The 24365-nt window shown below is 38.2% G+C and overlaps 1 protein-coding gene across 1 annotated transcript; it reads left to right on the forward strand.

Moving 5' to 3' along the window:
• The first annotated feature begins 1710 nt into the window (after nucleotides 1-1710).
• On the forward strand, nucleotides 1711-5550 carry LOC130010285 (histidine N-acetyltransferase-like). The gene is made up of 4 exons (XM_050550257.2): nucleotides 1711-1794; nucleotides 3239-3412; nucleotides 3925-4152; nucleotides 4724-5550. The coding sequence occupies exons 2-4, from the start codon at nucleotides 3248-3250 to the stop codon at nucleotides 5267-5269; spliced, it is 939 nt and encodes a 312-aa protein (XP_050406214.1). The 5' UTR covers nucleotides 1711-1794; nucleotides 3239-3247; the 3' UTR covers nucleotides 5270-5550.
• Nucleotides 5551-24365: the final 18815 nt, after the last annotated feature.

Consider the following 24365-nt stretch of genomic DNA (forward strand, 5'->3'; position numbering starts at 1 on the left):
TGTTAATCATTTATATTCATATTATATTAGCGTTTAATCTCCTTTACTTGTATATGATGTCCATTCATTTTTAATATGCTACAGACACTTGCGAGATAAGGATTAGAGAAGCCTAGTCGAAACGGCATTCAGTAATTCCATAGGATTATGACTGCGTTCAAGGGTAAGGCTTTCTTCCCTCAATGGATTATTGATTCATTTACATCTCAGAGCCACGGTGGCTAATAGAGTAGGGCACTGGATCGCTAGCCTGGGGTCGCGGATTCGCTCCCAGTGTGCATCGGCATTTTTCGGCATGTGACAGCTGTCTGGTCATTCGTATACTCATTAGCGTGCAGGCAAAATGATAGCTTGGCAGTTGGAATTCAATATACGAGTGACCGTAGCGCCGCTGTCTGGGCAAAATTTCCCCCATAACACACTATATGGCGTATGCCCGTCTTCATTTAACTCAGTTGAAGCAGAACAGTAGGATGCTAAACCCCATTTTATTTTATTTACATTTAACTCAGCTGACCTCCGATGGAGATCATGGCGAATTAGGGCTAAACGTGACCATGCATACTTTGACGATTCCAGGGAGTATAATAGTCGAGATAATGTTTAAACTGGGAATAAAAGTGTAGGAAGTAGAACCTTGGATTAACTTAACACTTTCTTGTTCTCCGTATATAACAATCTATTAACAAAAATCACACTCTACCCATCAGTACAATGTTCAATTATCTATTAACAAATATCACATTGTACACATCAGAACTATGTTTAATTATCTATTAATAAAATATCACATTCTACTAATCAGTACTACGTACACAATTCTATTAACAAATATCACACTCTATGTTCAAAAATATCACATTCTACCCATCAGAACAATGTTCAATCGTCTTATTAGAAATATCACATTCTACCCATCGATACTACGTACACAATTCTGTTAACAAATATCACACTTTATGTGCAATAATCTATTAACGATACATTATTTAAGAGTTTAATAAAGAGTTGGCGATTTTTTGCTATAATAATTCAAAAATAGATGATAAAAAAGAGAATATTGAAAATTCCATTCAAATTACTTAATTGTGAGCCAAATTATCACTGTTTGTAGTTTTGACAAGATGTGTGCATAGTGATAACCAGGGCACGGGTATATTCGAGACTTGGCCTCGCTTTCCCATGGCATGTTTTAAATTAAATTTTTAAATGGCGAACCGTTATAATCTAGTTAAAATCCGATGCCATCGAAAGTTGATTATGGTCTTGGTTTGTTAATAAATGTCTAATTAATAGTTTATATAACATTTCAGGCCTAAAGAAAGACCTGCAATAGGTAGATTTAGCTCTTGCATAATGTATGTTTAACAAATATCACATTGTACCCATCAGTACTATGTTGAATTGTCTTTTAACAAAAAATTATCCTTTTTACAAATATCACAGTTATCACTATTTGTTTATACATATTAAATAGTAATTATGTACGTGAATTTACACTACATCTTTTAAACATATCATATTAAAATCCAAGAGTAGTAAGTGTGTTTAACAGAAAATATGTATTCAGGGGTAGAAAATAACTCCATATACATCAATATATGGGAACGCGACAACTACTCCCTTTATTTCATCTCCCAGTCACATTCAACAATATGTACAATAGATAAAGAAGAAACTTTACACTACTTGTATTCTTTATAGATAGCCAGGACATGTTGCTGCATGGTTTTATACTATATATATCGTCATTACTTAGTATGACATTGACATAAATTAAGATCAAATAAAAAGGTAAGGTTCTACGATGCGGTTACTGATAGATTATGCAATGTGTAAAAATGTTAACCTGTTTATAACGTACGTAGACTTTTCTAAAGCCTATGACAAGGTACCCCGTAATGCCCTCATCCATACATTATCCCGATTAGGCTGTGAATATCTAATGGTAACCGCTATAGCGTCAATGTACTCAGATACTAGGATGGTACTGGACGCAGCATCAATACTGGCAACGATGGGAGTCCGACAAGGATCCCTCTCCAGTTGTTTTCTATTTAATTTGTACATAGATGATTGTCCGTAATCTTCACCGTCTATGCCCAAACGATGATTTTATGAAGTGGGTACACGCTCTTTTATTGATGGATGACACCATTTTATTAACAACTAGAGAGATGGCTGTATTAACAAACTAAGGATACTGAACGATTCCTGCACACGGTCAGGTATGGTGATGAACCAAAAGAAGACTAAGTTTATGGTTATTAATGGTAAACACGATGATTGTATGAAGGAATGAAGGACGACCATTTCATGGAAATTTGGCATAACGCGCAGTACCTAAATGAATTATTAAACGATAGAAGTGACATTTGTAAATTAGATTGTGAAAAACGCAAAACATTGGCCCGGTTGTCAGATAGTAGCACAACGGGGTATATAAACAATTTAACCCCGAGTTCTCCGTACATCAAATGTACATCGTAAATATTCTAGAACATGATCGTATAGCCACTACGAGGTTACAGGACAATATTGGTGCCAATCATTATCACATATGTGATAGAGCTGGTTAAACACATTCCAAAAATAATTTTAACACAGAGATCATTGCTACGATAGCTGAGTAATACAGGTTTCCTGAATCGGAAGTGACGAACGCCAAAGGAAAACACGAGTCATACCTCTATATAACTGACTGATGTGACGAGTGATAACAGATACACGGCCGAATTTCTGCTCACTAATAATTCCTTCGAAGACCAAAAGTTGTTATATGACTGTAAGAGGATACCTGACAATTCAATACAGTAATTGAATGTCATTAGATAAGAGAACACGAGAAACATAGAAATAGTCCGTACATTCCCTTGTTTATATTCATTCTATACCTTATAAAAACATGGTAATGCACGGACGATTTCTGTTTTTCTTTCGTGTTCTCTTATCTAGTGACAGTCAATTCTTTTTATGAATTGTCAGATATCCTCTCACAGTCTCACACAACAACTATTGGGCTTGGAAGGGGTTATTAGTGAGCAGAAATTCGCCTATGTATCTGTTATCACTCGTCACTTCAGTCAATTATATAGAATGATCGTAGCAATGATCTCTGTGTTAAAATTATATTTGGAACGTGTTTAATTAGTTCTATCACATATGTGATAATGCCTGACACCAATATTGTCCTTTAAGACTCTCGTCTCATGAGATTTTCAAACTCTTATTTTATTAGATTTACTAAATGAACATGGCGGACGATCTGGTCATAAGATCAGCAATTTTAGAAGATTATCGGGGTGTTATGGATATTGGACATCTTTATGGAGGACGAGATTATCTTCCTGCAATGTATGAAAAATATTTAAAATGGTTCAACTGCTATGTTGGTGAAATAGATGGTGAAATTGTAAGTAATGTTTCTCCGACTATGTTCTACTGTTCAGGCATTTATTTTTATCATAGTTCATCGGTATTTCTGTCTGTGGCTTCTACTTGTCAGTGGTGCAGGATGGAGGGCCTGATAAGAACAGATGTCTAGTCGTTCGGATTGTTACGAAAAACCGAGGTCCCGTGTACATATTGGTAAAAAAAAAACATTGACAGTTGGAATTCGATTTAAGATTAGGCCGTAGCGGCGATGTCGGGGCAAAATGTCCCCATAGCAAGGTACATGGCGTGTGCCGTCTGTATTAGCCCAGTCGGAGCATATCAGGGCTAATATTAAACCGAATTTCAGTTCATAGGGATAGTTACTTCCCTTTGTTTGCTTATAGAGATTTGGGTATTGATTAAAAGCGCTACATTAAATGCGGTTCGCCAATCAGCTTCCAATATCACAATCACCCAATTAAAATATTAGAAATGATGACTTACAGAGAACATCTAGTGTCACTTATTTGGTAAATAATTTACTTATAGGTAGCTTTCCATGCAGATAGATTGGTAGATGCCGGTGAAACTTTAGCAACCGCGGCTGCACGTGTTAAAGAGGGTTACCAAGGTCGAGGAATTTTAGCAGCCATTTTGAAACATGTGCACGATTCGTATATAAATATGAAGACGGTAAAATATGAAGTTATGACAATTAATAATATTAACGTGAATGGTGAAAGAATAAAACGAAAGTTTACACAGATTTTAGAAAGGGTAAGCATCTTGAAAGAAATGCAAAAATACAATATGTGCCTAATAAATCGATGCCTGCGATGTTTAGTGTTTTGTGCTGGATGAAATAACCACAATAATGGACAATCGAGACTTTGTTTAATATCATGACAATGGTAGTAATGACGATCGTGGCTAGCCTAAAATAGAATCGCTAATATCTAAGTTCTGGGCCCTTATTCACGAAAACTTAACTGAGATAAAATCCAAATTTTAGTAATTTGATTGGATAATATTAGATTGATTTTAGTGCTTAGCCAATCAAAATTGAGGTATCTACTAAAATTTGGATTTTATCTTAAGTTAAAATTTCTTGAATCAGGGCCCAGAGCAACGCAATTTGAATGAAATTTTCGGCTCTTTATCTTATCTTACTAATGCCCCTTTAAAATATATACATAGTTATTATCCCGGTTAGAGCTGACGTGCCATAAAACTACATTTCATTTCACAAGGTTATGTCGAATTAGCAGTTAGTCCCGAAATGAACTAGTTAAACCGCATTTCTCTATCTTTATGTGGGATGCTATAAATTTGTCTTTTACTTTTTCAGGTAACTGTGGAGATAATTGGAGAAGTAGGGGATTTTAAACCAAATAAAATTGATTCTGATCAAACTAGAGTTCAAGAGCTGACATCAGAAGATTTGAAGGAAATATTCCAATCTAAAGAAATGTGTTCCAAATTATTTCCGGGAGAAAGAATTGTGCCGAACTGCTATCCCTATCGTCTGCTACCTGAGAATATTCCTCTAATGATGGACGGGTGTCAATTCTGGGGCACTAAAAGTTCTGATCAATCGAAATACACGACACTGACTGTTACAGAACATTTCAAGTTAAGAAATAGATTGATGTTCAAACTTTGTATTTATGGGAGTGACGCAGTTGATATACAACAACATTGTCTGAAACATATACATAATCTGAATATCTTGGTTAAAAGCGGAACATATACGTCTATTATGATTCACATAACTCATTCACTAGATTGTCAAGATACCGGGACATTTTTATCTACGTTTGAAAAGAGTGGCCTTAAAATTAACGATGATTTGGCCGGGAATAGGTCGATAGTAGTTGAACGGGAAATAAGATAATTTTAAAAACAAGAAATGAAATGAAATGGGGTTTAACGTCCTACTCATATACTGGGCCAATGAAGACGGGCATATGCCATACAGTGTGCTATGAGGGAAATTTTGCCCGGGCAGCGGCACTATCGCCTACTCTCATATCGAATTCCAACTGCTTCAAAAACAAGATTAAAGACAGAAATATCTGAATATTACCATTTTGAGATTTTAACGTACAGAAAGGTGGTAGCGCTTTCACTGTAATATTTATTCTATTAAAGATACATTATTTGAGATTAGATAAAGAGCTGTCAGTTCTCACTATAATAGATAAAATTTAGATAATGTAAAGGGAATTTGCTGAAAATTTCAGTCAAATTGATCCACTCTGAACCGATCCACTCGATCATCATTACTAAAGTCGGTACGATAAAAAAAATATAGTCTCGATTATCCATTTCATGATTTAATCATGAATGAAAGTTGAACAGCAAATCGGATATTAATCCAGTAAATATCGCAGGCTAGCGATGACATCGAGAATTGGTTATGGCCTGGAAAGGTTAATTAATGTTTAATTAATAATTTAGATAACATTTCAGGCCTAAAGAAAGACCTGCAATAGGCAGATTTAGCAGTTTCAATGTTGTTGTTATTTACTTAGTGTTTCCGAAACATTTTGTTAACATTAGTGGTCCGAACTGATCTGTATGACTCTGTTGTATTGTGATCACGAATTATACGTCGGTTCGCGAACTGAAACGACAAGGTATTGGGGTAAAGTTACAATGCGTCTTCTGCGTGCGCTGTAGCCCATTCAGTGCGTTATGTAAGGTAGTCAAGGTTTCGAACCCAGGCTAGGGGAACAAGAGATCGAATCTAAGCATCAGAAATCTGATTGTTGTTATAGATTCGGAGTTGCAAAGACCCCTATACGAATCACTTAAATAAACATACATATCAATTCTCTTTTTATAGGCACAACAAAGCAGAATGTTAAAAAGTCAAAAATGCATAAATAAAGCTATGAGAGCTGTGCTTGGTATGTTGAGTGGTGGTTTAACGCATGCGCTTAAAAGATCTGTCACTGAGTCAAGTGGCGTGATTTCGATTCCGCGCTCGTATGCCACAGGGAGTAGGATCGCCTGTCCTCCGGTTTCATCCTACTGCTAAAATTCAACCATATATTCGCCCCGAAATGAACTACTTTGCGTCAAGTGGATGTGAAACCCCATTTCTCTCTCAGTGTTTTTCAGACTTGACCAAAATAAAACTTGTTGCAAAGATTTGATTTTATTTTTCTGATTTCATTAATTTTTACAATTGATTTGTTTCATTTAAATATATAATCATAATTATTTTTAATTATTAAAATATCAAATGATTCATAACAAAATACACATTAGATACACATTTCTTTAAGTGACATGCTAGTAATTGGTCACAATAAATGAAACTCAAAACTTTTATGGAATGACAATGATTGAATTTAATAGGAGCAACGATCGAATAATGATTCTCTTCTCAGTATCAAGTTTGATTACGACACAAGAAACATTGCTGAAACGTTGTTCAGGTTACATTCAGTAAATGTTTTCCATAAAACCATAGGCGTACAAACCAGAGGGGAGGGGGCAACTACCCACTAACCTTCGGGCAATCTGACTTTTCGGGCAGACGTGTAAAGTTAAAACAAAAATCGAGCCCGTACGTCAATTCATAAAACTTTGTTTACATTCATATTTGATGGTTCTATAAATGTGTTTCTCAGTTACTAAATGCCACTTGAAGATAATTATAATAATCATTAAAATAATTTACAAACGAATATGTTTTGAGGGGTAATTACGGAATGATTTAAAAACATAAATTTCATTACAATAATAAAAGAATAAAATTTGAAAAGAGAAATAAATGTTTATTGTTCGTATTATTCATTTTGGACGGAATAATTTGAAATTATAAAAGAAATTACATTTTTTGTTCGTTTTATTCATTTTGGACGGAATAATTTGAAAATATAAAAGAAATTACATTTGAAAAGAGAAATAAATATTTTTTGTTTCTATTATTCATTTTGGACGGAATAATTTGAATATATAAGAGAAATAAATATTTTTCGTTCGTATTATTCATTGTGGACGGAATAATCTGCATTGAAATGCAATGACAAGATAGACTCGACTCAATAAATATCTATTTGTAGAGAATGGTATCGTTAAAGTTTAATGGGAAATGACGTCACAGAATTTTAGTATTAAAGGCAGCTAATATAGAGAGGCCTGATACGATCAGTCAAACATATGTAATATTTAATAAGCTGTACTGTGAAGATAATCGTATTGTTTTGATGTAAAAGACTTATTAATCCAAATTCAAATAATAATAGACTCTTTCCAGATTTGGAACCAATTCTGTTTGTTTGTCGTACAGCTTTTCCAAACCGAATCCAAGTACATGTTAAGCGGACGTATGTTTGTTTACTAATTGACTAGTTTCGTTTTCGACTTTAAACGAACAACTGCTGAAGAGAAAACAGCTGATGTTTTCTTCATATATGGATTCATATTCATTTATATAAATCAAAAATTTAGCCAAACATATTATTTTTTATGTTAACCCAAATTAAAGGGTTGGGTCTATTTGATAAGGTCAACTTTAAGTTTGATCAAAGCTCACGAGACGTAAACATGGCTACCGCTAATCCCAACCCTAACCTTTGACACAGCCTCAATGCTTAACCTAACCCTAACGTATAATCTCGCCAACAATCACGTGCCCTAACCTTGTTTACATCTCAGCGACCTTTGCAAAAATTGAGCTGGCCTTAACAAATAGATTTAGTCCAAATTAAAGAGACCTTATTCTTCTACTGATGAAGCATAGTTTTCAATACAGACAAATATTTTAGATTGTGGTCATTTCCCATTAAACCTTTTTTCACAGTGTCCATTTTGCGTAAATTAGCAGGGATCCATATTACATCTTTCAACGTCGAACTTCAATCCGACACATGTTCCCTCCAGACATTCTCGCCGCCTTAATCTGTTTCCGCCGCCACACTTGGCACTACAGCTTGTCCATCCGTTCCAATCAGACCATTTATAGTCTAAAATATATAGAAATGAAATGTAATAGGGTTTTGCGTCCTACTTTTCTGCTCCCATTGGACTAATGAAGACGAACATATGCCATGCAGTGTGCTATATGGGAAATTTTGCCCGGATAATAGCAAATATATAGAGACGATTAATGAAATGAAAGGTGTTTAACGGCCTACTGTCAACATAATGCAACTGAAATGTGATTTGGGCATAATTACAAATTGGACATTTACCGAAGCAATAAAATGCACAATAGCGCTGGACACACTAACCGAATCATTCGACCAAATCGTTTAGTTTACAGAACGTTTGTGTCCTCTTCAAGCACACCATGCAACGTAGCCGCATGGAGGAGAACAGATAAGTCGCTGAATGGCTTCAGCATCTTGAAACGTGTGCAGGTCTTGATGTCCGTGAGTCACAATTTGTTCAACATATAGCACAAATGCACAATCGCCGACCTATGTAACGGTGGACACACTAGCCGAATCATTAGGCCAAATCGTTTAGTTTACAGCAACGTTTGTGTCCTCCTAAAGCACACCATGCAACGTAGCCGCATGGAGGAGATCAGATAAGTCGCTGAATGGCGTCAGCATCTTGAAACGTGTGCAGGTCTTGATGTCCGTGAGTCACAATTTGTTCAACATATAGCACAAATGCACAATCGCCGACCTATGTAACGGTGGACACACTAGCCGAATCATTAGGCCAAATCGTTTAGTTTACAGCAACGTTTGTGTCCTCTTCAAGCACACCATGCAACGTAGCCGCATGGAGGAGATAACTCTCTTGAAACGTGTGCAGATTTTGATGTCCGTGAGTCACAATTTGTCCAACATATCGCCGTCTGGGACGTCGACTTACAGAACACAGTCCGCGATGGACACGTGGACCCGTCACGGTAGCAAAATGGAGAAGGACACTGCGACCTTAATCTCTAATGCATTTCATCTAAAATGAAATGAAACTACTGTTCTGCTCCGATTGGGCTATTGTCATCTAAAAGGCTACCAGACCATACTTACTAGGATTTTATTGGAGGTGTAACTAGCATGGAAGCCAGTGTAACTATTATATACAACATCAGGTCATACTAGGTTTTGTTTTGACGGTGTATCTTGCATAGAAGCCAGTGTAACTATTGCATAAGGCATCAGGTATATTATGATGTACCTAGGCCGGTGTAACTATTGTATAGAGCATCGGGTCATACTTACTAGGTTTTGTGGTGATGGTGTACCTAGCATGGAAGCCAGTGTAACTATTGTATAGAGCATCAGATCGGAATTGTAGAAACAAAATATTTGATGAATGGTGAATGGGTGCTGGAATCTTGTTTCCACAAAACCTATAAAATATTCCACAAATTCTTATAATAAATGATGATCACCGCGATGACTAAGATTTGAGGTATGGAAATTAGTCAAGGATGTTCGAGGATAGAATGTGTGGAACACACAAAACGTAGGGAAAAAGAATGAACCACCTAATGACTCACTGTACGTACAATCCTGCTGTGTCGCATCATTCATGGGCACGCTGAGCAGGACTGGTATTACAGTCATTTCAGCAATACCTGATGGGCTGGTACCACTGGATCAAACAATGGGCAACTAGGGTGGTTAAAATAGCTGTTTAAAACAATTAACGAATAATGGGTGAACTTAGTCGTTGACGTATTCCCGGGCTACTACTGTAGTAAAGCGAGTAATGTAAATAAAAACATCAACCTACTTGAGACCAGGAATTTCCGGTCCTTTAGTTCTGACTTCTAACCAATCGTAACCACACGGTGCATAGTCATCAGCCTCCACTTCAAAATGATCAAATTCAACTGTAATATTTGCTTCTGCAGGTCCCTACAAATAAAATAAAATGAAATGAAATGGGGTTTAACGTCCTACTGTTCTGCTCCGACTGGGTTTACGAAGGCGGGTATACGCCATGCAGTGTGCTATAAGGGAAATTTTGCCCGGACAGCAGTGCTGTGACCTGCTCTTATATCGAATTCCATCTGTCAAGGGTTCTTTTACGTGCACGCCAATGTGTACACGGGATCTCGGTTTGTCGTCCCCCGAACTACTATACGTTGTGGCACACCAGGCCTGCCGTCCTGCACTACTGACAAGGACGTGTCACGCTAGAAATCAACTTTCTCGGCCGGGATTGAACAAGGGACCTCCAGGTTAGCGAGCCAACGTTTTACTCATTGAGCCACCGTGGCTCCCAAACATCTTGTGGTAGTTGGATGGCCGAATGGTTAGCACGTGCGTGCTGTATCATAAGGCCTGCCATTGAGTCAACTGGCGTGGTTTCGAATCCCCGGTTGTACGTGACAAGGAGTAGGGTAGCCTGTCCAACCTCGTGGGTTTTCTCCGGGTCCTCCGGTTTCCTCCCACTGCTAAAGACCCCTACGCGCAAGCGAATTATTGAAATAAAATTAAACCATATGTTAGTCCCGAAATGACCGAATCCCCGGTTGTACGTGACAAGGAGTAGAGTCGCCTGTCCAACCTAGTGGGATTTCTCCGGGTCCTCCGGTTTCCTCCCACTGCTAAAGACCCCTTCGCGCAAGCGAATTATTGAAATAAAATTAAACCATATGTTAGTCCCGAAATGACCTAGTTTGTGTCGAGTGGACATTAAACCCCATCTCTCTCTCTCTCTCTCTTCTCTCTCTCTCTCTCTCTCTCTCTCTCCCAAACATCTTTGAGACTTCCAGTAATGTTCACCTGTATCAACCAGTTACACACAGCTCGATCACCATAGCCAGATGGATAATTGTGACTTTGAATACTGCCTGTTGTTGATGTCAATAAACCACCACATCCTGTAAAAAATATAAAAAAATACAATTTATTTATTAATCAATACAATTAATTATGAAAAAAGAAAGAAACAAAAAAATATTCTTATTGTCCAAATGAAAACCATATTTTCCATTTCGGAGTTATCCCCCTTTAACCAAACCCTAGGGGGTACTTGATTGAACGTTCCGGAATTGAATTTTCTCAATCCCAAAAATAGTGATAATCGAGTGAAATTGGGATTTGGGGCTTGAACGCATGCGCTGACTGCATGAGAAAATAATTATCTCAGCCAACCATGACAGCATCTTCAATAGAAGGCTTGATCTCGTCTTAACTACGTACATCTTGTCAAGCTAGATGTTGTAAAACTCACGGACGTTGCTTCAGGAACATGCCATGACAGCTGAAACATATCCAATAGGTCTAATTACGTCATGATTCTACTCACACCACCTCCGTTGTTGGGCCTGACAGAACTGTGACAGGATTGAATTCCGCTTCACTCGATTGCAATTCCGTTAATTCAGAACGTTCTGAACTGACAATCGAGGATTAGTTTATTTAAACGATTCTTGATCATACCTTTTTAAGTTTTATGGCCCTTTTTGTGACGAACCGTTGTTAACACTCTATTGTCCAGTCTGTTTGAAATTAGTATAATTAATTTTCCCGCGGACCGTAATGGCCAAGAGATGAACTAGATTAGAACATACCTTCAGAAGAAGCAGCTACGTTTTCACATGTAGGTCCAGATACTCCTAGTGGGCAGACACATCTACATCTTTCATTTACAAAACCTGCATTCTCACATTTCGGTGGGTTTTCACACTTTGCTACAAAAAAAAACAAAGAAAAACCCGATCTGTAATAACCATTGAGCTAATACAAAACAATACCGAGTGGGTAGATAGATAAATCACATTTCCGGAAATAAAACTAGCTCGGAAAATAAAACCAAATAAACCCAAACCTGTGACCTGTAATAACTAGTAATATCAAATGTTGCAGAGAGAGAGATGGGGTTTAACGTCCACTTGACACAAACTAGGTCATTTAAGGACTAATAAGGTTCAATTTTATTTCAATAATTGGTTTGTGCATAGGGGTCTTTAGCAGTGGGAGGAAACCGGAGGACCCGGAAAAAACCCCACGAGGTTTAGGAAGTCCACTTACTGCTACTATAATAATAGTCGAGACGTCAAATGCCAAATTATCACTGAACCCACTTTTGTCTGATATAAATGTTTCTCGGTGGATTATTGTTGGGTAGGGTACCCTTGAGTTTTCCAGGGTGGGTGTGGTCGTGTCACCCATGGGGAAAATTAAATATTCAAGATGGCGGCCAAAAATGGTGGGGGGAAAATAAAAAAAAAAATCATTTTTCACCATCCTAGGTCGTGTAATATATCGTTTTGTACGTTTTCGGGGTCGCTAAACACATCCGACCTATTCCGGGCAATATAATTAAAATGACACAAAAAATGGCGGCGGAATTACAAGAATTCCATATTATGTTTTAGTATGTATGTACAGTGTTCAGAAATATTTTTAAACTGTTTTAAAATACGTAGGGTGTATTTTCAGGGTCGATTGAGAGCCTCAAACTTATCCCTTTTGTTTTCTTCAGAAACAAAAATACCAGAATACCAGAAGCACCATCCAAGGAAGACCATCAGCTCCACCAACACCCAATAACAGTGAAATCGCCTTTGTATATAAATCTAATGTATTATATGTATTTTTAATAAAACTAGGAAATATCACGAACTAATCTTTCATCATTCTAGGCCAGTGCTTATGTGGAGACTTATCCTCTCCCCCAAATTCTTAAACCTATGCCAGACTCCCCAACAGATGATTTTCCCGTATCGAAGTAACTTCTCCACACGGCCTTCACCTTCGCCCCCAACTGGCATAAAAAATATTCAATCCTAACGTTCTTACCATCACATCTATAGACTTTATTTGCTGTTTTGATATCCAAGAAACTCAATGCTTCTCTTTGACCCATGTATCCGGCCAATTGTCGCTGTTTGGCTGATATTGTTTCAGATTGTCCATCACGACTTAAAAACTGAAATATATTTATTTTGTCAGTTTTAATTTATGACATTTTTAAATATTTTTAAGGACACATTTATCAATGCCTGAAACACAATGAGACCTTGACCGTGGCCAGGGGATCGTGATTGTGCTTACTTGCGTAGCAGCTGGCAACCCGAGTCCAGACGCAGCAAGAACTACTGGTTTTAATCAAAGCTATCATGGTACATTGCCCCCCACGCACCCACCCCCCACCCCCCACTCCCACACACACACACACACACACACCCACACCCACACACACACACACACCCACACACACCATGGCGAGTAGCCATGGTTGTGACTGAACCAAATCATAGGGGTTTTAAAACGTACCATTACTCTTCGTTTAAACTTACCGTTGGCCCATAATGCATGATTGATGCTACGTCATAAGGTTCCGAACTCTTCACGTTGTCTCCGTATTTCCGAAAGTTATCGACCATTGCAGGAACAATGTTATCAAAATTAATAGTCACGTGTTCATCTCTATCCAGACGACTTTGTTCATGATAATATCCAAGAGAATGTCCAATCTCGTGGGCGGCTGATCCCATCTGAAATTTACCAAATTTTGATTCGATTTAAGCATTTTGTTTAACAGAACATGTGGAAAAGATACTTATACCAATTTCAGAATTTAATAATTTATCAAAACGAATATTTTTGTTTTTAAAGAGAATTTAGGTGAGAACCAGAAAGAATAGGGCACAACCCCCAGATCCGTGATAATTTCTCGGGGAATAAGGTTTGGCGAAGGTTTCTGATAGAAGGGTCAATAGTGAAGATATATGTAGTTTGCCAACGGGCTAGCTTCAGGAAAGCAACAAATCCAAGATGGCGGCCACATGTGGTCTCAGATTGATCTTGACAAACATTATTGACGAAAAACAGGTGTAATATATTATTTTTATATAGGTTTTGTTGGTCGCCGGACTCATTTTTGACAGTAATACTTACTATATTACACGCTGTACCAATTGTTGTAATTTGAACACCTGAACCACTTCTACCAACACTTGATGTACAGCTGGTAAAATAATAAAAAAATTTCTACAACTACGGCAAAACTAGATATCGTGTTTGAGCGAAAAGGGAGTCACAATAAGCATGGACGTGCAGGGTCAGAAACACAATTCAACATCGTGATTGATGTAATTTTGAGTTCGATAACTTGTCGAAGATATCACTTCGGTCCAAGCGGGCGTTCAATAAAGCTATTTCATACACAATTCACTGATAGCATTGATGACATAGATCATTATTGGCGTTTAAACCCGATGGCTCAAATACGCCATCTTGGAATTCTTTTTTTTCAGAATCACGATTAAAATCTCAAAATCAGATAAACCATTTAGGTTTTCTGGTGGTCAAAGGCGTATTTTTGCAATTAAGGTTATATTACCAGTCATTGTGAAACATACAGAGAATGCATAACTTTTATCTTGTGTATAGTTACTGATCATTATTTTAATAACCAGGACTAATATTAAACATGCATTATGCAAGAGCTAAATCTGCCTATTAAAGTTCTTTCTTTAGGCCTGAAATGTTTTCTAAATTATCAATTAGACATTAATTAACTTATCCAGACCATAATAAACTCGCGATGTCAAGGCTAGCCTGCGATGTTTACTGGATTAGGTTCCCATAATGTATCTTTAAGCTTTTTGCACCCAGTTTATTTGTACAGCTTCAATTTATTTATTATTCGATAAAGCTGGATTCTATTAAAGTAACTATGCGTCAAATTTATATGCATTTTTCTCTAAAATATCAAATTCACCACGGCTTAATACACGCTAATATGTACCCAGCTTGATTATTTAGCATTTAATTAATAAAACAACATTAATATACCAACGCTATATAAACTCCCGACTTGGATTCAATCGGATTTGTAAAACAAACAACATTTTCGACCACAAAATTAGACCGATGAAATTTCCATTACACATATCTTTGTAAATACAAACAGAACCGACATTTTCCTAGCACAATATTGTAGCTTGCAAGGGATTGTTATTGCTGTGTTTAATTTTTGTGCTTTTTTTGTACTACAACAAAATAAAAAGAAATCTCACCCATCTCCCTTTTGGAATCGAACACGATCATGATGTCCTAGTTCTTCTGCTATTTCCGGTGTGTACTGCCAGAATTTGATACAAGTGTTATCCTCCCAGTGTTTCATGGCCGCCATTACGGTCGTTTTCATTTTCAGGGCTGTGGAAAGAGAATTCACATTATCGTGTTAAAATAGGATCAATAATTTGATGTCAAGAAATTTTGGTTACATCTCAAAATAAAGACTTATCAATCATCAATGTTACATCCAAATTTAATATTAAAAAATCTCAAGTTTAGAAGGGAGAGAGAGAGAGAGAGAGAAATGGGGTTTAACGTTCACTCGACACACACTAGTTCATTTCGAGACAAACATATAGTTAGCAGTGAGGGGAGGGGGGCGGAGGACCCGGAGAAAACTAACGAGGTTGGACAAGCGACCCTAAGCCTTGTCACGTACAACCGGGGAATCGAAACCCCGCCAGTTGACTCAATGACAGACCTTATGATACAGCGCGCACGTGCTAACCATTCGGCCAACGGCCTCCCCACCCCACACACAAATTATACATGTGTGTAAATACAGCCCCTCCAAAACTTTCCTTTTTTTGCAACAGTAACAAATTAGGGACATAAATTATTTTGAGATGTAACCAAAATTCCTTGATATGAAATTTTTGATCATATGCCAGCTTCATGTAGAGTATTGTTACGGGCCGGTTATACGAGCTTCAGTGCTTTAACTCGCTAGCCTGGAGGTCGGGTGTTCGATCCCTGCATTGGCCGAGAAAGCTCATCCAGATTTTCCGGCGTAGTTTCCCCTTGTCAGTGACCCCCTTTTCGATTCGAAGTAACCTGTAATTACCGATCGTTCCAGCTGACTGATTAAACTGGACAGACTTCTATTAGGTTCCAGAGAGCTTACATCTGAGTTCCTAGACAGCCGCGAGGCTGGCTAGGGTAGAGAAATGGTTTTAGCTAGTATTGTTATCTATTATGCTTGTATACCTGTATTCAGCTATATATATATATATATATATATATATATATATATATATATATATATATATATATATATATAAAATATGTAGAAGCAAACTGTTGCATTGTTATTCCTGGTAAGACAAACGTCTTAAGAAACTGTAAGAAGTAAATACACAACGTGAAGCAGAAGTAAAGACAGCTAGAGACAAATTCTAGACGATCACAAGGCTACAGAAATATGTAGTAAGAAAAGATGCATGGGTTCTACGTAGGATGTGGCGACCGGTTTTAGTACTGTGTCCGCTCTCCACGTCAGACAGAAGGACCTATGGTGCTACATGTGTTCGATGCCGGTGATGGCTGGGGAAGTCCTAGAGATTTGTCAGCGTGATTTCCCCATTCTCAGTGGTGCAGGACAGAGTACATGACAAGGAAAAACGTGAATTTGTTCGGACAGCTTTTATTCACCGAAGGTCGACAAGATGGCTCACAGAGAGAGAGAGAGAGAGAGAGAGAGAGAGGTTTAACGTCCACTCGACACAAACTAGACCATTTCGGGACTGGGCTCACATAGCACACAATACGGCGTAATCGAGTCTCCATCAGCCCGGTTTGCGCGGAACGTAGAACGATAAACTCCATTTTACTTCTGATAAATATTTTAAAAATTAATGACATTCGTGTTTTGGTTATATTTATAATATACCTCTAATCTCCTAGCCCTGTTCCCATTTGACATGGCCATCTAATCTTTCGGATGGGACAAAAAAAATCCAGATCAACCTTATGTACACCTTAGCGTGCATTAAGAAAGGGAACCCACGACAATTAGAAGAGCCGATGAACACGTGATTGTCTGGGCAAATGTATCCTTTTTTATACTGTACACATGGCCATAGTACAAACAGGAACAATAACCGTGTGTTAGAATCAGAAATATAACGAAACGAAATGAAATGAAATGCGTCAAAAAAAAGTCCTACTGTTTTGCTCCGACTGGGTTAATGAAGACGGGCATACCCCATACATTGTGCTACGAGTGCAATTTCGCACGGCCAGATCCACTGCGATCTACTCTTATATCGAATTCCAACTGCCAATGGTTCTTTTGCGTGCACGCCAGTGTGTACAAGAAATATAACAGAATTCCCTTACGTATATCTGGGTGAAATTCATATGGCATTATGCCTTCAGGCCATATCATTTTTTCTTCGGCTTCTCTTCGGTTTCGAACTCGGCCATTCCCGACACTGGCAATAGACTCGATTTGGTGAAGCTGGAGTTGCATGTCTGATTCGAACTTGGTGCCTTGTTCTTCGGCTGGTTTATGTGGTCCAGCCACATGTTGACCCCTCATGCGCCTCAATAGACGGGTATCCACATCCTGTTTAGGAATCTGAAAATATAAAATATAAGTTTTACTCTGATTTAGGCCAAAACAAAACAAAACTTTTATTTGTGTTAGTTCCATTACGCCAAAAAAAAATACACGTGTTAACGGTTACTCGACAAGCCTTAATAAATGGATGGAACCAAATTCGCGGTCTTGGAGTGGATTTCTTGAGACAAATGAAATGAAATGGGGTTTAATTCTGCGCCAGTGGGGATTATGAAGACGGTTCTGCAGACTAATGTTCTCAGTGATAGTTCGGTATTTACAACATATTGTAGCAACATTATTATCCGCGTATTAAACGGAAATGAAGCTATGCACAAACCAGGATAATGAAGACGGATCTGCAAGTAACACGTATTCTATACTCTACTTCATTCCTCGAGAATAGATCTCTGCCCTAAATGACCGCCATATTTAAAAAATAGTATACTCTTTTGTAATGCGGTTCTACTCTGTTTCACATCTGTCACACACACAAAGACTAAATAAACTTTTTCAATTTTATTAAATGGAAGCAGAATAAATACTAAACAAAATTATCGATGTATACTTAGTGTTTTCGACTAAAAACGTCGATTTAGGACTTAAAATGTCGGTCAACTAGCTTAGTGTCTGTTCTCAGACAGACAGCCTAAGTTTAGTATGATGTATTCTGGAGTCTAAATTGATTTTGACATAAGTCACTGCTATATATACATTGTATATCAAACAGCGATTAAAGCCATCGAACAGGAGAATTATTATAAGTAGCGATACATTTTCGTCGTTGTTACGTTGGTATAAAATGTGATCCTTTAAAGGTGCTAAACCTCTAACTCAATATTTTCCATGACATTGAAAATTTCAAACAATATTAATGTTGTTATTCTGTTGGAATCCTAATATCCAATATTTAAGACACGATGAACATTTTATAATCAGTACAAGGTGATGTAATTAGTAATGACTGATTCACAAACGACAAAATGATAATAAACATGGTGGACTAAGCTGGCAGAAATGAATTGTCCTCAATTTGGGCTGTTAGCGTATTTCGCCGAACATACTTGATTAGAAATTAAAATATTTTTTTTTAAATATCACTTCATATACTTTCATATTACATTTAGACCTGTGTTCGTTTATTTCATTTAACTTCGTGGATTTTCTCTGGGTCCTCCGGTTTCCTCCCACTGCTAAAGCTAAGCGAAATATTGAAATAAAATTGAACCATGTGTTAGCCCCGAAATGACCTAGTGTGTGTCAAGTTAACATTAACCTCTCTCTCTCTCTCTCTCTCTCTCTCTGTTTTCCTTTCCCTTCGTCATATCATCCTTTACAACTAACCCACAAGGCTTCAGATTTTGTTTTATTCCGAAAGACCAGACTTTCCTGAACAGTTATACAGGCGCTAGTTGCTCTTACAAGTTAGAACTCAACTTGAAAACTGGTAATATCACATAACCACATGACTACAACGACCCATAGAGTGAGCGCAATGATGATTTATAAATAATATGTTACTGCCCCGATCAGGGAGTTATTACAACATCGAAAGTTTGTTACAAAACTTGGTCTCTTTCTGCAACGTACGAAACTTGTCAGTAGGCCATATTTTTGGTAGCAGCTTGAACAAAGTTGGCGAATTCTTTCGTTGAATCTGGATGAGATTTATATAAGGCAGGGAACGTTTGCACCATCTGCAGTGTTCTATGAGACAAATGTTGCCGAATCCAAACCTTCAAGGGTTCTTGTAAATGCACGCCAACGGTCACGCTGGACTTCGTTTTTTTCAATGTTCCATGCCAGGCTCTCCTGACATTGAGAAACCACGCTGGAAAATCAGACAACCTGTTCGGTGAAAACGACCTGAGAATAGGGTGCTTTAATGTATTCAATTTAAATAAATATATGCAATTTCTAATCTTAGAAATCAAAATTGAAAAACTGAATTTGGTTTTATCTCATTTCAGACACGGTGACACTGCGATACAATAGCAACAGAAGAACTTACCTTCAATGAAAACGTCTGTACTAGGAGACAATATCCCAAAATAAACCATAACACTGCCATTTTGGGGTAGTTCTTCCAAAATCTGCTGGAATTACTTGAAAGAGCTACTTTATATAAACCTATGGGATTACGTTATGTTGATTTAGGTCTTATGGGGCTCTTGAAGATTGTCACAACAACCGACCAATCCTATCGTCTGGAAAAATAACTAGTTAAGACCACGTGATATTGGTGACGTATGCCAGCGCTCATATTTCTTGAACAGATAGTAATTTTGTCATCAATTAAATATCATATCATCATTAATAACTGCATTGTTGACAGTAATGATTTCAGTTAGATAAAGATTTTATTTAAGACTGTATAATTTGCGACAAAGTCCGCAATAACACAGCGGTTCTGTATTTGAAGACATTCCAGCATCGCGCCGAGGAACGGGGATCGATTAAACGACGGTCGTATTTAATTAAAATTAGTCGAGTCTTTGATTTGAGTTTATGGTATCGGCGTTGACGCGAAACACACAAAAAAGTCGTAATTTAAACACTAAAACAGTTATTGATATTTTAACCTTAATCGCTTAAGCTGTTAAAGGCAAGAAGTCAATAGATTAATTAGACGTGCAACTGACAGCATGGTAAAGTTATGTCCTGCGGTAATCACAGTTGTATTACTGGTGCACATTCAGGAAATATATATCCTTCTTTATTTACCTATATAGATAAGTTTACATTATAATGTGTCATGTTTGGAATATTCTAGATAGGGAGGGGGTTGAGTGGCTGATTGGAATAACGCGATTTAGATCGTAAGGTCCGTTATTGGGTCTTGAAATGAAATGGGGTTTAACGTCCTACTGTTCTGCTCCGACTCGGCTAATCAAGACGGGCATATGCCATAAATTGTGCTATGGGGCCAATTTTGCCCGGGCAGCGGCGCTATGGCCTACTCGTATATCGAATTCCAACTGCCAAGGAATCTTTTACGTGCACGTCAATGTGTACACGGTACCTCGGTTTTTCGTCCCATCAGACAACTGTCCTTTTCAGGCCCTCCGTCCTGCACAACTAACAAGGGGAAACCATGCGGAAAATCCCGATAAACCAGGATCGAACCCGCGGCCTTCAGGCTACGAGCCAGCGTCCTACTCACGTAGCAACCGTGACTCCCGTTATTGAGTCAAGTGTCGTGGTTTCGATCAATGGTCGACAAGGGTCACTTGCCAAAGCTCGTGGGGTTTATCCCTGCCCCTATCCCCCACCCCCGTTGCTAAAGACCCTACGCGCAATCGAATTTGTTAAATAAATTGTACCATATGTTAGTCCCGAAAGGACTAAAACTCCGTTTACATCACAAAAATTAAACATGCACGCGTTGATACTAAGTCCCCCCCCCCCCCGCTAGCACCAGAGAGAGAGAGAAATGGGGTTTAACGTCCACTCGACACAAACTAGGTCATTTCAGGACTAACACATGGTTCAATTTTTTATTACAATCATTCGCTTGCGCATAGAGGTCTTTAACAGTGGGAAGGAATCCGGAGGACCCGGAGAAAACCCACGAGATTGGACAGGCGACCCTACTCCTTGTCACCCGCGAGAACCAAGTGCAAACTCAGCTTTGTGTTGAGTGAGCCTTATATAATCCCCTTTTTTCCTCTTTCTATGTAAGGACTTATTTTTAGATAAGTCTTAGCATTAAAAGTTATCTGTACATTTTGTTCTTTTTAGAACATCCGATAACACCTTCCCCATAGATGGTCGGTCGCTTTGACACTTTTCAGAGTAAAGTCCATATACTGTTAATTAATCTGTCATTTTGTATTTATGGACTCGGTGGCCCTTTAAGATCTACAGCCTCATAATGCAAAGAAATGAAATGGAGTTTAACGTCAAGCGGCAGAATGAAGACTATGTGCTATGAAAGAACTTAAGTCTAAACAGCGTCGCTATGGCCTACAACAAGGGAATCTTTAACCTGGTACGAGTCGAAAACACGGATATTCCACCCCATCCGAAAGACAAGAGGTTTTACCTAGCAAGACCCTTTGTCCTGGGGGTGGGGCGAATAATTAGCACGTGCGCGCTGTATCATAAGGCCTGCCATTGAGTCAACTGGCGTGGTTTCGAATCCCCGGTTGTACGTGACAAGGAGTAGGGTCGTCTGTCCAACCTCGTGGGTTTTCTCCGGGTCCTCTGTTGTCCTCCCACTGCTAAAGACCCCTACGCGTAAGCGAATTATTGAAATAAAATTAAACCATATGTTAGTCTCAAAATGACCTAGTTTATGTCGAGTGGACGTTAAACTCTCTCTCTCTCTCTCTCTCTCTCACACACACACACACTCTCTCTCTCTCTCTATTAACGTTAACCGGGAGAAAAAAGACTATGTGCTATGAAAGAACTTTAGTCTAAACAGCGTCGCTATGGCCTACTACCGGGGAATCTTTAACCTGGTGCGAGTCGAATACACGGAATTTCGATATTTCATCCCATCCAAAAGACTAGAGGTTTTAGCTAGCAAGACTCTTCGTCCCGCGCCACTGAAAGAGGATAATTAGTCTGGAACATCCCGATACACTTTAGGACCAACACTGATTTAAAACGATTTACTTTAATGACCGTCTTTATTTGCCTTGTCAGAGAAGAACAGTAGGACTTTAAACCCCATTTGATTTCCTTTAATGATTTACTGATAATATTAATTTGGGTAAACTGACATTTAAAAACAATTTTTTTTTTTTTTTTATAGTTTAATTGGGTTTTTTCTTATTGAAACGAAAATCCCTTGAAGTAGATTGAACTATAGCTATCAACGCAATATGAGCTTAATTTGGGATGAGTTTACAAATTTTATTAACATTATCGATTTATGTATATTTACTCGCGGATTAACGAAATAAAGAGGTACCTGAATCTCCAGGCGTACTATACATGTACCCCTTGTTTTTATTCAACTTAAGATTTAAGTGGTTACTTAATCCACATTACTTAACGATCAGCCTTTATCCTAGGTTTACCCCAGTGCTCGACGTGTTTACAAGAAAATGACAACGTGCTCTTTGATTTCTTAATTGATTGGTGTGTTTGTGGTGATGATAAAGGGCGTTTGTTGTCCGAAATGGGTCAGTTTTGAATACCAAAAACTAAGGCTCGACCTATATTGTTGGACCTTGTATTTTGAAATATATAGCCCACCTAAGAAATGAAATGGGGTTTAACATCCTACTTTTCTGCACCGACTGGCATAATAAAGACGAGGCCCACATAAGAAATAGCCGTTTGTCAGAACAAAATTTCTGCCGACGATAAAAGACACAACTGGGCAACAGTAAGTGGACTTCCCCAATGGAGAAACCGTTCCCGCTTGAAATGTGTTTGGATAAGGTCACGCATAGCCTGGTCGAACTCAACACCCACAACTACTATTTGGATGTAAATTTAAGCAAGTCGTATTACACCAAAGGTATTATGATCTTAAAACTAAATGCGTCGTTGATATCACCCATACTCGATGTATAATAATGACTACTATAACATTTTCGGATACATTGGCTTTAATAGGGCGATTACACGCCCCTTTCGTAGTAATAGGGCATTGAGGAATCTCTAGGTAATAGGTATAGTCAGGACCCCGGCCAATCTTCGATTAATCATGTATATTTCCCGTTTGGAATATTAAATGCCTCCGTTCAATTATACTTCCCATTTGGAATACGAAATGCCCTATTCAATTTCAGAAACTGGTGAATCAGAGCGATCTGTATTTCGCAAAAATAGACAAAGCCCCTTTCGATTTTAGAAACTGGCGAATCTGAGCGATCTGTAATTTATTATTTAGTTCGCAGAAACAGAAAACGGCCCTTTAGCGTAAGTTTGTTACAAATATGCATTCATCTTTTCCAGAAGGTTAACTATTGGGACTGTCCACAGCATCAACAGTTCTTTAACCCAGATATCTTGCATCCCGCCAGACACACATCCCCACCCCACCCCTCCCGCGTCCATGAGAGACATAAGCCCCATTTACACTTGGCCGCGATAAATTACAAGAAAATGACCCGTTTACATTATTCTACGACAACCGATTCGGGGACCATGCCAGGTGCGCTAAATGTGGAACTTTTCAACGAAAAGTTAATTTCAGTCCTTACGCAAATTACCCAGATGAAAACAATTATGGCGGTTGAATTAGTTACGCTTTGCCCATTTTTTTTATTATTTTCTTTCTGTTATTGAGAGTACGAAGAAATCAAAAATGAATGGTTATTTTTTAAGGGACTCGATGCCTTAGCAGAATCATTAACTTATTGATTGATATCAAGCTACCAGAGGAGACGAATCATGTCGTTTATAAATAGCTTATAACATAGCTTATGTTACTTGGGGAAGTCATTTTGACAAGGTTTATTTGGCGCATGCGCAATAATCCGTACTGAGAACCATTTACGAAAATTAAACCGGCCATGCTGAGAGCCGTTCCGAGACCACCTCACTTCAGTGGGCCAAACTGGCACCTCAGTAAGGCACACTTCTGTTTGACCGGTTTACACTACAAAAAATAACAGTGCCGTTCTCGGCACCGTTCCTGGCACGCTTAAAAGTTGTCATGTAAACGGTACAGTGGAACAGTTATAGCGAGTCTCCATTCACCTTCTTTTGTTACTGAAGATTAAATAATT

This window comes from Patella vulgata, chromosome 5 (assembly GCF_932274485.2).
Source record: "Patella vulgata chromosome 5, xgPatVulg1.2, whole genome shotgun sequence".
Lineage (NCBI taxonomy): Eukaryota > Metazoa > Mollusca > Gastropoda > Patellidae > Patella > Patella vulgata.

What these genes read in the sequence shown, in the direction of transcription:
- LOC130010285 (XM_050550257.2), top strand. Translation starts at nt 3,248, where the DNA reads ATGAACATGGCGGACGATCTGGTCATAAGATCAGCAATTTTAGAAGAT. An exon ending in GTGAAATAGATGGTGAAATT is followed by an intron (nt 3,413 to 3,924) that starts GTAAGTAATGTT and finishes ATTTACTTATAG; the next exon opens with GTAGCTTTCCATGCAGATAG. An exon ending in TTACACAGATTTTAGAAAGG is followed by an intron (nt 4,153 to 4,723) that starts GTAAGCATCTTG and finishes TTACTTTTTCAG; the next exon opens with GTAACTGTGGAGATAATTGG.